Raw genomic sequence first — 12,491 nt, forward strand, 5'->3', positions numbered from 1 at the left:
GCTCCCTACGGGGTATTTTGGACATTTCTGAGGGTTTTTTCCTTCTAACACAGGAAGACTTAAAGCACTTATATGTGGCAATACTCAGAATATATTATCTTCTTTATATTACCATTAAGAGGCTATATTCTTATGAAATTTAAGTATAAATAGGTTAAAACCCTATCAATTCTTTATATCAGATAACAGTGGAGGCTTAGAGTAAAGCAAACCGAGTTAGACAGGGTAATCAGCTCCAACGGGGCAAAACCCCTGCATTCACGATGAACTGGAGTTTGTCCCTGACAGCTAAAGGAACACCTGCCAAATTCTAGGCTGTTTTTGCTCCTGGCTTATTTCTTTAAATAATGCCTGTCTAGTTAAGCATTTCTGTTACTCCAATTCAGAGGGCATAACTCACAGATTCAGAGCATTCTGATACAATACCAGAAAGGAGAGATTTGCTGAATCTGAACCTTATGTACCAATGTGATTTATATGCCCATGTAATAGCACTGAGCAGGAGACGCAGATTTCCTGCTCCCTGACTCTCATAGTACGCGGTAGCTGGGAGCATTCTGAATGTGGTCTCAGTCTGTCTCCCCAGCTAAATGGCTGTGGCCCCACTACACAGAGCACAAGGCAGACGCTGATGATGCCCCTGACAGGGTCTTCCCAGTTGAACTTGTGCCTGACACAATCAGGACCCCAGACTCACCTGGCCCCATCTCCTGCTCTGAGCAGAGGCCCTGACAACACCCGCACTTTTCTTTCTGCAACTTGTCTTCCCAGAGTGGGCTCTGAGCCTTCTAAAAGCACTGCACTGAGGACTTAGCTGGGGGCAGAGGGCCATCACAGCTTTTATTTTTACATATGTACAAATGTCTGAATGAGTGACCGGGTAGAAATTGAACTTAAATATGAAAACATTTTGTAAATGGAGGGCCACCCACAACCAGAAACTCAGTAAGTCTTCTGAATGATTAAAAAAAATTATTTCTGGCTCGGAGCCTGTAGCATAGTGGTTATGGCGCCAGCCACATACACCAAGACAGGCGGGTTTGAACCTGGCCCGGGTCTGCTGAACAACAATGACAACTGCAACCAAAAAGAAAATAGCCGGGCATTGTGGTGGGCGCCTATAGACCCAGCTACTCGGGAGGCTGAAGAAGAGAATCACTTAAGCCCAAGAGTTTGAGGTTGCTGTGAACTTTAACACCATGGCACTCTACCCAGGGCAACAAAGTGAGACTCTGTCTCTTAAAAAAAAAACAAAAAAAGAAAGAAAGGTATTTCTAAGCAGTTTTGAAATTTGTAAATAATGACTTCATTATCTGACTATAACCAGAACCACATTTAACTTATAATGAAGTTAAAACACTGCAACATGGCTGGCTACAGAACCAATTTAAAGACTCCAACTTGGCAGGAGGCATACAGCATGACAGGAATGTCCCACAAGATGGAACAGTGTCAAAGGACTTGTCAAAAAAAAAAAATCACATTTAAAAAGCAATTGCTATTCTTCAGAGTTTCCCCCTACGATATAGTGTACGTGAAAGTAAGACTAAAGTGCAACAGAATCCCACAAGCCCCCACGGAAGTGGAAAATGAAGATGCCTTGATAGCGGCCCAGCTTCAGGCTAGCGGGAGCCTCAGAACAGAAGGGGGCAGCCTGGGCGGAGGGCCCCATGGACCTACCTCGGGGTCTGCTGCACCTCTGCCCACCAACGGTGGTCAGTGTGATTGACGAGCAGCAGGATCTGACACCACAGCAGCACCAGGGCCGGGTGTGTGGGGACCATAGTGCGCACCCGCAGGTTTAGGCTCTCCAGGCTATAGAAAGTGCCGTCACAGCCGTCACTAGTGAACAGTCTAGTGGCAGCTGCTGTGATTCTCCGGAACATTCCTAGAACCAAACAAAGTCAGATTGATTAAAGGGAAAAGCCTCTGCTGTTCATCTCAGTCCGAGATGGCACTTAGAAGCTCTCAATTCTGTGAGTGGAAGCAGACAGCTTGTCCACTGGTGTTACAACTCACCCACTGTCCGCCCTGCCACTGGGCGGCACTGTCAAGTCCTCCAGAATCACTAAGCCAAGAGACCTCACTTTGCGCTGCCGAAGTCTGGACACAGCTGCTCAAGAAGGAGGCAGCTGCCACTCAGCACCTCCTGTCACCTCGTATGTTTATCATGACATACGACTCCTTGGCTTGTTAAGAACTGAGGGATGGCAATGCTACAAGAGGCCATGTGGTCCGAGAGAAGACAACAGTACTCAAGCCAGTCCTGGGCTCCCAGGTGTTCTACAGGCTACAGACAGTCCAGAGCCAAGTGGCCTCTGCTTCCGGGGCCATGGATGGAGTACCCTGCAACTGCGCAGACCCCACGTAGGGGGGGGGTCAACCCAATGCCCCAATGCCCATAAGCCAACCACACCCAATGCCCCAATCAGACTCCACCCACAGGCTCCTCCACAGTGTCCTTCCCAAGCTTTGAAAGCTCCCTGCAGGAATTAGGAGTTCATTCTACCCTCATGCCTGCTTCTAGATGAGCGTGAAGTCAGCAGCATGCTTCCCTTGACTCTTGCCCAAGGTCATGGACACATGCATCCCGTGCAGCACAGCGGGGAGGGGGAGAGACACGCAGCACCGAAAGCCTGGCACACCAGTGACTCCTCCTCCACCATTTCTAGTTCTCCTGATATCACTGCTGGAGTCAAAATCTTTTATCTCATCTACGTTTCAACAGATCCCAAATATGAAAGGGTCCCCAGACAAGCCAAAACAAACAGACCACACAGTACGACCTCACAATCCATTGGATGTATATAACCTAGGACAAGGGAAGAGAGTGAGTGAGAGCATGGTGCTGAGAGAACAAAGTCCCAGGGCGGATGAAGAGTTCCAGCACCTACTCTGGCTCCTCTGGCTTCCTGGGCTTCTCTACCCTTGTCCTGTGTTCAGCAATGTCCATGCCAGCCCAGCCAGCACTGGCCTTGTCCTTCCCTCCGCCCTCTATTGCATGGGTTGCCTGTGGGGTCAGCGAGCACATGTGAAGTGGCATGTGCTGCCTGGAAGGAATTCTGGAACCCAGCCATAGAGCAAGTGGAGGGACAAACCAAAGATGTGGCAGTTTGGGGACAGGTACTAGAAAACCACAGTCAGAGTTGTGTTCTAAATGATTGTCACACAGATCCTGAAATCAGAATGCCTGGTTCAGGTCACGTGTTTACCACTCACTACCTGGGTGACCCTAGATGTCCCTTGCCTGATGCCTCAGCTTCCTCATCTGTATAGTGGAACTGAGCATAGCACCTGCTCACAGGGCCTTGCACCAAGGAAATACCACCGCTTGCTGTTGGAACATCAGCAACAACTGAGACGAAAGATGAGAGGACTGGGGGATGGCGCCCCAATAAACAGAGAGGAGGAGGGCAGGCCAGGCTCACTGAGGCAGAGAGAGGAGTGGACCATGAGGCTGGGATTCTGAATATCCCTAAGATAAATGTCAACCCTGGAGAACAACACCTCCTCTTGGGGGCAAGTTCAATTTTAAGCAGAAGTCTGAGGTACTGGCAAGATAGCAAGTCCAAGTCACATGTCCAGAAGCTAATGGAAATGGGAGCCTGTGACGGGAGGCTGAGCAGGTCTACTCATGACTACACAGCTGGAGAACCATCCACACAAGCAATAGCCGAGGGCACAGAGGCAACGTGTCATAAGGAACGGGAGGGACAGAGAGAAACTGAGAGCATGGGTACACCGGCATTGTCTCCGGCATTGTCACACAGGAGAGACGGACACACAGGAGCACACACCACCAGGAGGGCTGCTGGAGCAGACGAGGAAAGTGGCCCAGTGACAAGAGGGCAGTCCCACTGCATCCCGCTGGAGGGCCCCAGAAGAGAAGGACTCCAAAGGGAACACAACTGGCTCTAGGAAGACATTTTGGAGACAGGGAGCAGGAGGCAGATTGCCCTGGAGAGAAGCAAGAGGGAAAACAAACCACTAGCAGGAACAAGAATAAACCTCTCGGGCGGCGCCTGTGGCTCAGTCGGTAAAGGTGCCGGCCCCATATACCGAGGGTGGCGGGTTCAAACCTGGCCCCGGCGGAACTGCAACCAAAAAATAGCTGGGCGTTGTGGCAGGTGCCTGTAGTCCCAGCTACTCGGGAGGCTGAGGCAAGAGAATCACTAAAGCCCAGGAGTTGGAGGTTGCTGTGAGCTGTGTGAGGCCACGGCACTCTACCGAGGGCCATAAAGTGAGACTCTGTCTCTACAAAAAAAAAAAAAAAAAAGAATAAACCTCTCAGACAGTAGGAAAGAGAGGAACAGAGAAAGTGAGCATTTTTAGTTTTAGGCTGAGTTATTAGTATGGTTATTAGCAAAAGAGCAGCTACTGGCTGGGCACAGTGCCTCACCCCTGTACTCCCGGCACTGTGGGAGGTGGAGCTCAGAGACTTGCCTGAGCAAAAAAACAAGATACCCCCTTCCCCCACCCCCAGCAAGAAGGGCAACAGAAAACTGAAAGTGAAGGCTATGGTTCAGTCTGCCCCCAGTGTCTCTAAGAGAAAAACTGCCAAACTAAACAAGGAGCCAGAAGCAGATCTTTGTAACTGTGCCCACATGTATTTGCAAACGGTGGACCAATTAAACAACTTCCAAAGACGCTGGCAGCAGAACCCACGTGCCTTCTCCCTCAGCAGACTGTCTGGCTCCTGCATGCACCTATACCAACACGGAGCACTAGCGACATGAAACTGTTTAATCCCAAGTTAATTTAAATAAAATTAAAAATTTAAGTTGACACTAGTCACACATCAGATACACAATAACCCAGATTGCCACAGGCAACTAAACAGGATGGTGCAGCACAGAAATTCCCCATCTTTGCTGAAAAGTCTATTGGACAACACTTTAAAACAGTAAAAAACATTTTCCTTGTGTTTGAGAGAAGAGGAAGTCAGTACAATGGGACAATGACCACCCTGAGCCGCACAAAGGGGACAACATAGCATGCTCATTCATTAACCCACGGAAGCAGGAGTCATCTCTGGGGATGAAGCCATCTCTTGCTCCTGGATGATACCAGGTCCAAACCAATGGCAAAATAATGAAATGACTGACATACTAAAAATGACCTGTTACTCATAAACAAGGCCTATGTTCTCAAGTTTAAACTTATTATCATGGTCTGTGAAGCATAATCAAAAGATGTTTAAAAAAAAAAAGAAGAAAAGGAAGGCGGCCATCCTAGCACTCTGGGAGGTCGAGCGGGTGGATTGCCTGAGCTAAGGAGTTGGAGACCAGCCTGAGCAAGATTGAGACCATGTCTCTAAAAAACAGCCGGGTGCTGTGGTGGGTACCTATAGTCCCAGCTATGGGGGAGGCTGAGGCAAGAGTCTGAGGTTGCTGTGAGCTGTGTCACCACAGCACTTTATTATGGGTGACAAATGAAACTCTGCTTCAAAAAAAAAAAATCCTTTCAATATTATTAATAGTAAATAAGGTGTTTTAAAACTAGGGCCTATTACCAAAATCAAATTTTAGCCATGTCCTGTGCTGAGAGCAACAGCCACTGAAGAAAGCAGAGACAAAGCAGGCTCTCCAGGGCATCCTGCAGGGTGGCTGCTCTCCCCAGAGGAAGGCAGCTCTCTGCCCTTTGGGCGCAAGCTCAGCAGGGGCCTCAGACATCCTGCTCATGCTGTCACAGCACTGTTTCCTTCATAAGAAACAGCAAGACTTGTGATGGTGGATTTGTGTATCATCCTCCTCACACCTTTTTAAGACTGTTCACACTCTGCTTCGTGTATGTGCCGGGTTTTGCTTGTCTATTCATCCATCGACTGGCACTCCAACTGTCCCCACATTTTAGATGTGAATGATGCTGCTGCGAATGCTGGCAGACAAGTGTATTCCCACCGCTCTGCTTCCCACTCTTTTGGGTCTGTGTCCCGAGTGGCACTGCTGGTCACAGGGTAGAAGGTTTACTCTTATTAACAACAAACATATTCAGCTGGCACACTGAGCAACACAGAGCTTCTATGGGGTGCACTCTGAGCATCTACCACAGGACAGGAAAGGTTGGGACACTCTACAAAGACTGATCTGATTCACCTACCGGACTTGAAGATGTGGATCAGACACATCAGCAGTGTGCCTAGTTCTTGGCAGTAGAAAGTATGTTGCTGCTCACTCATTTCCACCTTGGGCTGTTTTGTAACAATGTCCTCTAAAAGAATACCAACCAGCTGTAACAGAAACCTTCCAAGAAAGGGAAAAAGATGGCAGTGAATCAGGGGACTGCTATGAATTAGGGGACTACAATAAGCACTTATGGCAGGTAAATTGTAAAATACACACAGTAAAGTTAGGTAACATATAAACATAGGTAAGTACAGTAAAGTTAAAGAGAGACGTTTAATTCCAGCATTTTGCACTATCACTTCACCTGTTTGCACATAGCCCTCTCACTTACGCAATGGCAGTACTTGTTCCACCTTGAAAGGACTCATAGGATAAAACAACACGGAGTTTTTTAAGCTTTGTGAACTACAAAGCATTACACAAACACAAGCAGACAACCACAGAAAGGCAAAGCATCGCTAATTTTAGCCACCTGCTTCAGTGTGACAAAGGAGGGCCATAGGGTGCCTGTAACCCTGTTAACCCTGCAAATGGGAAGACGCCCTGCAGGTTCCTGGGTTCTTGTTCACTAATAGCACAGAGGATCTCCACTGACAACAAACTAAGGGACAGGTACCTGGACAGGAGCATCACGCTGAACCCAGCAGAGGCGCACAGACGCTAGTCTATGTACCTAGAATTTGTGAGTGCCCAGACTGTGATCACTGTCCTCAGGGAGTTTCCAAACAATTAATGGGAAAGACAGAGTTTGATAAGTCAGGTATACAGTAGAGGCTGCTCACCATAGCAAGAAGTATTTTATTATTCACAGTATGCAGCACTGCCAGCATATGATAATAATAAATTTAAGACTGACTTTTAGTGGCTTTTCTTAGGTTTTTAAAATTCTGCAGACAATATATCCCCTATTACCAGTCCCCAGGGCAGCTGCCCCCTGCCCTGTCTACAGTGAGTCACTCTTGACTATTTTTAACAAGGACAGGAGACAAAATGTCACAGAACCTTAAGAGAAGTATGAACCCAGGGCCACAGGTAAGGTGACTACATTTAAACAGCACACCAGCACAGGCCACTCTCCCAACTTAGAGCTGAAGCAATACCAGGATTTAATCGCCAATCATGAAACACCATGTGACCTCCCACAAGGCACGGATGTGTCGCAACCTCAGATGGGAAGCATACCTAGAGAATGTTTCTTCTGGCAAGTTCTTCACTTGTGTCCCTTCACTGTGCTCTTCCAGCGCTGAGTTATTCCCGCCGTCTCTTAACCTACTGATCACTGGGCAGGACACTACATGTGGAGAGAAGGAAAGCTCCTGAATTCGAGAGAGGACAATGTCTTCAGTCGACTGAGAAATCAGAACCCGCAAAATGGCTAGGATCCCTGATATCCACAGCTGAACAGTGCTCACAGATGCCTAAAAGGAAGAAAATACATGTGTTATTGCTAAAAATAGAGATTAAAATTTTTTCCTGATTGCCAATTACATGAAAGAAAATCACCTCTACTTTCCCATTCTACCAATAAACATAGCTCTGATTCTTAAAAAGTGTGGTCCCTGAGAAGCAGCGTCAGTATGGCCTGGGAAGTTACTAAAAATGCAAATTCTCAAGCTCCATCCAGAGTGACTGTGTCACTTAGAAGTTACTGGGGTGGTCCCAGCAATCTGGGCTGAACAGAGACACTCACCATTGTGTCTGGGGTTACGAACATACTCCGTAATAGCATGTCCACCGGCCGGAGTGAGGAAGGGGCCAAAATCTCAAATAAAGTATTTAACACGCCAAGGGCTTCATGGGAGTCAATGTGCATCTGTGGAGTTAGCACAAACACCTGCGGGTAAGCCAACAAGCACACAGCTAGACACTCGTCATGCTATGCAGCTCCACAGCAAATGAGGGTAAACATCTTATTACCATCCCCTTGTTTAAAAGCATTTTCAGTTTAGTAGTGAATAAGCAAACATTTCTTAGAACAACACTGTATTAGCTACATTTTTTCCACAATGGCAATTTTTGCATTTAGATTTTCATAAGTAACAACATGCTTTCTAGAAAAGATTCAAATATACAGAGATATGAAACAATACCTAGGACTGCACCACCCTGACCTGACACACCATCTACACGTTGGGGCCAGCCTTCCCACAACTCTCAGGACCAAGCACCCCACTGAGTGGCAGCAGGTGCTAACCGACTGGTCACTCCCTTTCTCAGCCTTGTCTGTGCACGTGCAGAGGTTTTGTTTTAGTTCTTTTGAAAAACAGTATTATAAATGTCTCTGCTTTTCTCACACAACAATACACTGGAGAACACCCAAGGTTAACTAGTTTTAAAATCTAACATTATTTATTTATTTATTTTTTGAGACAGAGCCTCAAGCTGTCGCCCTGGGTAGAGTGCCATAGCATCACAGCTCACAGTAACCACCAACTCCTGGGCTCAAGCGAGTTTCCTGTCTCCATCTCCCAAGTAGCTGGGACTACAGGCACCTGCCACAATGCCCGGCTATTTTTGGGGTGCAGCTGTCATTGTTGTTTGGCAGGCCTGGGCTGGATTCAAACCCGCCAGCTCAGGTGTATGTGGCTGGCACCTTAGCTGCTTGAGCCACAGGTGCCAAGCCAAAATCTAACATTATTTTTAATGATACAAATATCCAACCTAATTTCTATCCCAACATATTCAAGCACTCCCTATAGACAGCCCTGACACAGTGTCCAGCACCAGTCACTCCTGAACAGTATGCAGACCTGGACCTCCACCTTAACAGCAAGGAAATAGCAAGGGCTTCTGTGCCAGGACCCCCCGACTGGGCTGGGCCCAGCTCTGCCCTTTCCAGTTGCTCTGAAGCAGCACAAGCTTGCAGCCAAGACTGCCCGTCATTCCGTCAGCCGATCCTGACCCCACATCTGCTCAGACACCACCACAGAAACTCTGTCTCTCCTGTGCCGTGAACTCTGCCCCCTCCCTATTCACTTTGCCCTGGTGTACACCAGGCCCTGGTGCTGCTGGGTGAACCCCACGGGCCCCTCCTCCTCTGCCTGCTGCTCCGCTTCTCCATACCTTCTCTGAGTACATCTTTAAGTCCTCTCCTCTGTCCTTTCAGGAATATGCTCCCCTGGGGATCTGACACTGTCTACCTCCTAGCTGCTCAGCTGTGCCCTCAGGGAAGCCATACCTGCCCTGGGTTCCCAGAGCTCCTGGCTGACTGCTCCCTCCTCAATGCCAGCTTTTACCTTGGCTTTAGGGACCTACACCTGCCTGCTCCCCTGGCCCAGCACCAGCTATCCCTCCCTTTCTCCTTACGCCCTTGACCTCTGAGCTGGAACTCAGTAGGCCCTGTGCTTGAGCCCCTCCTCGCCAGCTCTGCTGGGTCCATTGCACATGGGCCAGTCTCAGACACAGAGTCTGCCCAGGGTGTCTGGACAACTCCAAGCATGAATATCCCTAAGCCGGCCTCACCTGCAGGGTCTCAACTGCCCATGTCCAGGCCAGCCATCTGTCTTCACCCTGAAATCACCCTTGGGGTCTCTCTCTCCCTCCACATCCCATGTCTAATCCACTAGCAGATGCTGCTGGTTCTGCATCCACACTGTGTCAACCAATGTCCACTTCTGTCTCTACTCCACCATTGGGCCTGGTACAGGTTTCTCTGCTCTGTCCTCACCTCACCGCAGAGTCCATTCTCATCTCAGGAGTAAAAATGATCCATAAAAAAAACAGGTCCCATTGTGTCATTCCTCATACCAGCCCCTCCTGAGGCTTCCCAAGACTTGCAGTCTTGCCCAGGCCTCCCTCCCACAGCTCGGGCACCATGGCAGGCCTTTCCCACTCCTACTTCTGGCTCTGCTCTGCCGGGAGTGCTCTTTCCCTGGGACCTGCCAGGCTCTCACCTTTCCTTCCTTCAAGTCTACTCAGACAAGCCATTTTTTGGTCACCAACTCAACAGCACAGCCCCAGCCTTGATGCCCACTTCTCTTAGATTCTTAAGTTTTCTGCATAGGACTTATTACCACTGACATTTTATAAACTTTAATAATTCATTTTTCTATTGTCTCCTCACCCCCATACCAACAAAACTCTCACTCCAAGAGGGCAGAGTAGTTTTTGTAAACTGTTTTGCTCATGATCTATATGCCGCCAGTACTTAGCACAGCACCTTGAACGTTTCTGAGCATAACATACACCTGTGCTACGCTAGCTGGCAGGCGCTGTGCTAAGCATTTCATAAATATTTTATCATGCAACATCATACCAACAGAAATGGAGTCAGGCATTCAGGCCTTCGATCTCCACCTCCCTCAGATTGTGCATATGAAAAGCAAGAGATTGGGAAGAGTTTCCAAAGCATCACTATATAACTACTTGCCTATAGGTCCAGAGTCCCTGACCACACTGAAATTGCTATCTGTCCATCCCACCAGAAGCCAAAACCACTCCCCCACTGTTTAAATTTGATTTGGAGTAACAATTCCATTATGGAATTAGGATGGGAGTGAAGAGAAGAAGGTCCTAACTATCAAATATGTGTCTTTAAGGTTCTACCAAGTGCCAAGCACCACAAACCACAGCAGTCACAGTAAACAAACATATCTGCTGACACCATTCAGACAAGACAAAAACCATGCCAGGAAGTTCATGGGATTTCCTGCTGGAATTGTCCAGGAGGTCCCTGCCGCCCTTCCCCTTGGGCCCCTCATCCTGGTTACAAATGTGTTGCTGTTAAGGGGTGCACAGCTTCTTGTGACACCTTGACAGCCCAGCGGCACATGTGGCTCAGAAGCCATGGCACAGTCTGCCTCTACCCGATACTTCCTTCTGCTTTTATGGAGGGCTAGTCATATCACTTGATCATTCACATTCTGATTAAATGACGGATAACTGCTAAATGACTTTAGCAGTTATAAATAAACAAAAACCAAACCTAATGATCAAATACAGTGCTTGATTGACCAGCATTAAGGGAAGAATGTAAACTTTGGAGTCTTCGTACTTTAAAGCTGTTAGCCACTGGATAACCTTGACAACCTCTCTGAGCCTTGGTTACCAACCTGAGAGGGTCACTGTGAGAAGAAACGAAAAGTCACTGGCCCTATGACCAGCACTGAGAGTACATCAGTCTTTCACAATCGGAAAAAGAGCCGATCCCAGGCACCCCCTTTCAAAAGGGTCCTAGCCCACTTCCACACTAGTTACAACTACTGCACTACAACGAGCCCACACTGTGCTGACAGACCTGCTGTCTGGCTAACATGGGGAGGATGATGTCTGCTATCTGTCGAGACAGCCGCTTCCACTTGTCTTCGTTCTCCTTGTGACACTGCTGCAAGACGAGAATGAACATCTCCAACACCTGCAAGAACGTTTGTGCACAATTAGAGTCTCCCCCAAGAGGCACCGGTGCATGACTAAGTGGAAGATTCTAGGATCCAAGCAAATGGGATTCCCAGTGAAGATTGAAGAAACTGGCACACACCTCCATGTCACTGTCTGACATGTGAGACGCAGGGAAACCAGAAGAAAGCATGGGGTTCACAGAGCATGTTCTTCCAGGGCACACAAAGGCTGCACACTTGCTCAGGCTAACTTCTTGTCATTATTACTCTACAGAATTTACAACATTGAAAATTAAATGCATATTAATCTTTGGCAAAACTCAATGCAATCTTAACTATTCTGTAGAAGGCTTTTACTTTTGTGAACATTAACTTTAATTCTGTGTTCTTTGCAAAGGTAAACTCCTGCTGAATAGTGGTTACTTTTAAGAGTTATACATGGCTGAGCACAACATTATCAGTGATCATTTCTAAATAGAGGTATTTATAAATTGGCAAAGACCTGTAACAGGGGCAGCTTACCACCTGTTTTTGTAAATTTAAAAGTTTTATTGGAACACAGCCACACCTTCTGTGTACATACTGACTATACTATTACAGTAGAGATGAAGAGTGGGAACTCAATTCTGCCCTTTATTTAATAAACCTTGCAGATCAGCCCACCATTTCCACTCTCTGAAATGCATGTCCAGATCACACTGAATGGGGAGGCCAAAAGCTCCTGCCCAGATAGCCACACTCTCAGCTCTGTTTGCCAGATGCTTATTCCCAAAACACTTTGGGTACACCAAAGTGTACCAAAACACTTTAGAGTACACTTTGTACTCTAAAGTTGTGATTATCTGATTTAATTAGGCATCAAGAATTAACATGGATTAATCAAAACATGAATGCACAAAGGAAGTGTTGCTTTCATGAGAAAAACTTATGCCTTTATAAAGATTCAAAGACAAATAGCTAAAAATAACTGACTAAGTGAGGGCTGGACAACTGTACTAGTTAAAAAAGGTAAGTTATTTTAAAAAGAAGC

General features: G+C 47.3%; 1 protein-coding gene across 4 annotated transcripts in view; it reads right to left on the minus strand.

The window, feature by feature from the left end:
- Nucleotides 1–12,491, minus strand: part of HTT (huntingtin) — a 172,619-nt gene that overhangs the window by 45,438 nt on the left and 114,690 nt on the right. For all 4 annotated transcript variants that reach the window (XR_008377225.1, XM_053577934.1, XM_053577933.1 and 1 more), the window contains exons 37-41: nt 11,362–11,478; nt 7,816–7,938; nt 7,308–7,543; nt 6,100–6,242; nt 1,681–1,888 (exon numbers count right to left, since the gene is read on the minus strand). Coding sequence is in view for 3 of the 4 variants with exons in the window: in XM_053577934.1 (XP_053433909.1) it covers nt 1,681–1,888; nt 6,100–6,242; nt 7,308–7,543; nt 7,816–7,938; nt 11,362–11,478 (827 nt within the window). In the remaining variant the exon portion in view is untranslated. The remainder of the gene's footprint in view (nt 1–1,680; nt 1,889–6,099; nt 6,243–7,307; nt 7,544–7,815; nt 7,939–11,361; nt 11,479–12,491) is intronic.

This window comes from Nycticebus coucang, chromosome 23, assembly GCF_027406575.1.
Source record: "Nycticebus coucang isolate mNycCou1 chromosome 23, mNycCou1.pri, whole genome shotgun sequence".
Classification (NCBI taxonomy): Eukaryota; Metazoa; Chordata; class Mammalia; order Primates; family Lorisidae; genus Nycticebus; species Nycticebus coucang.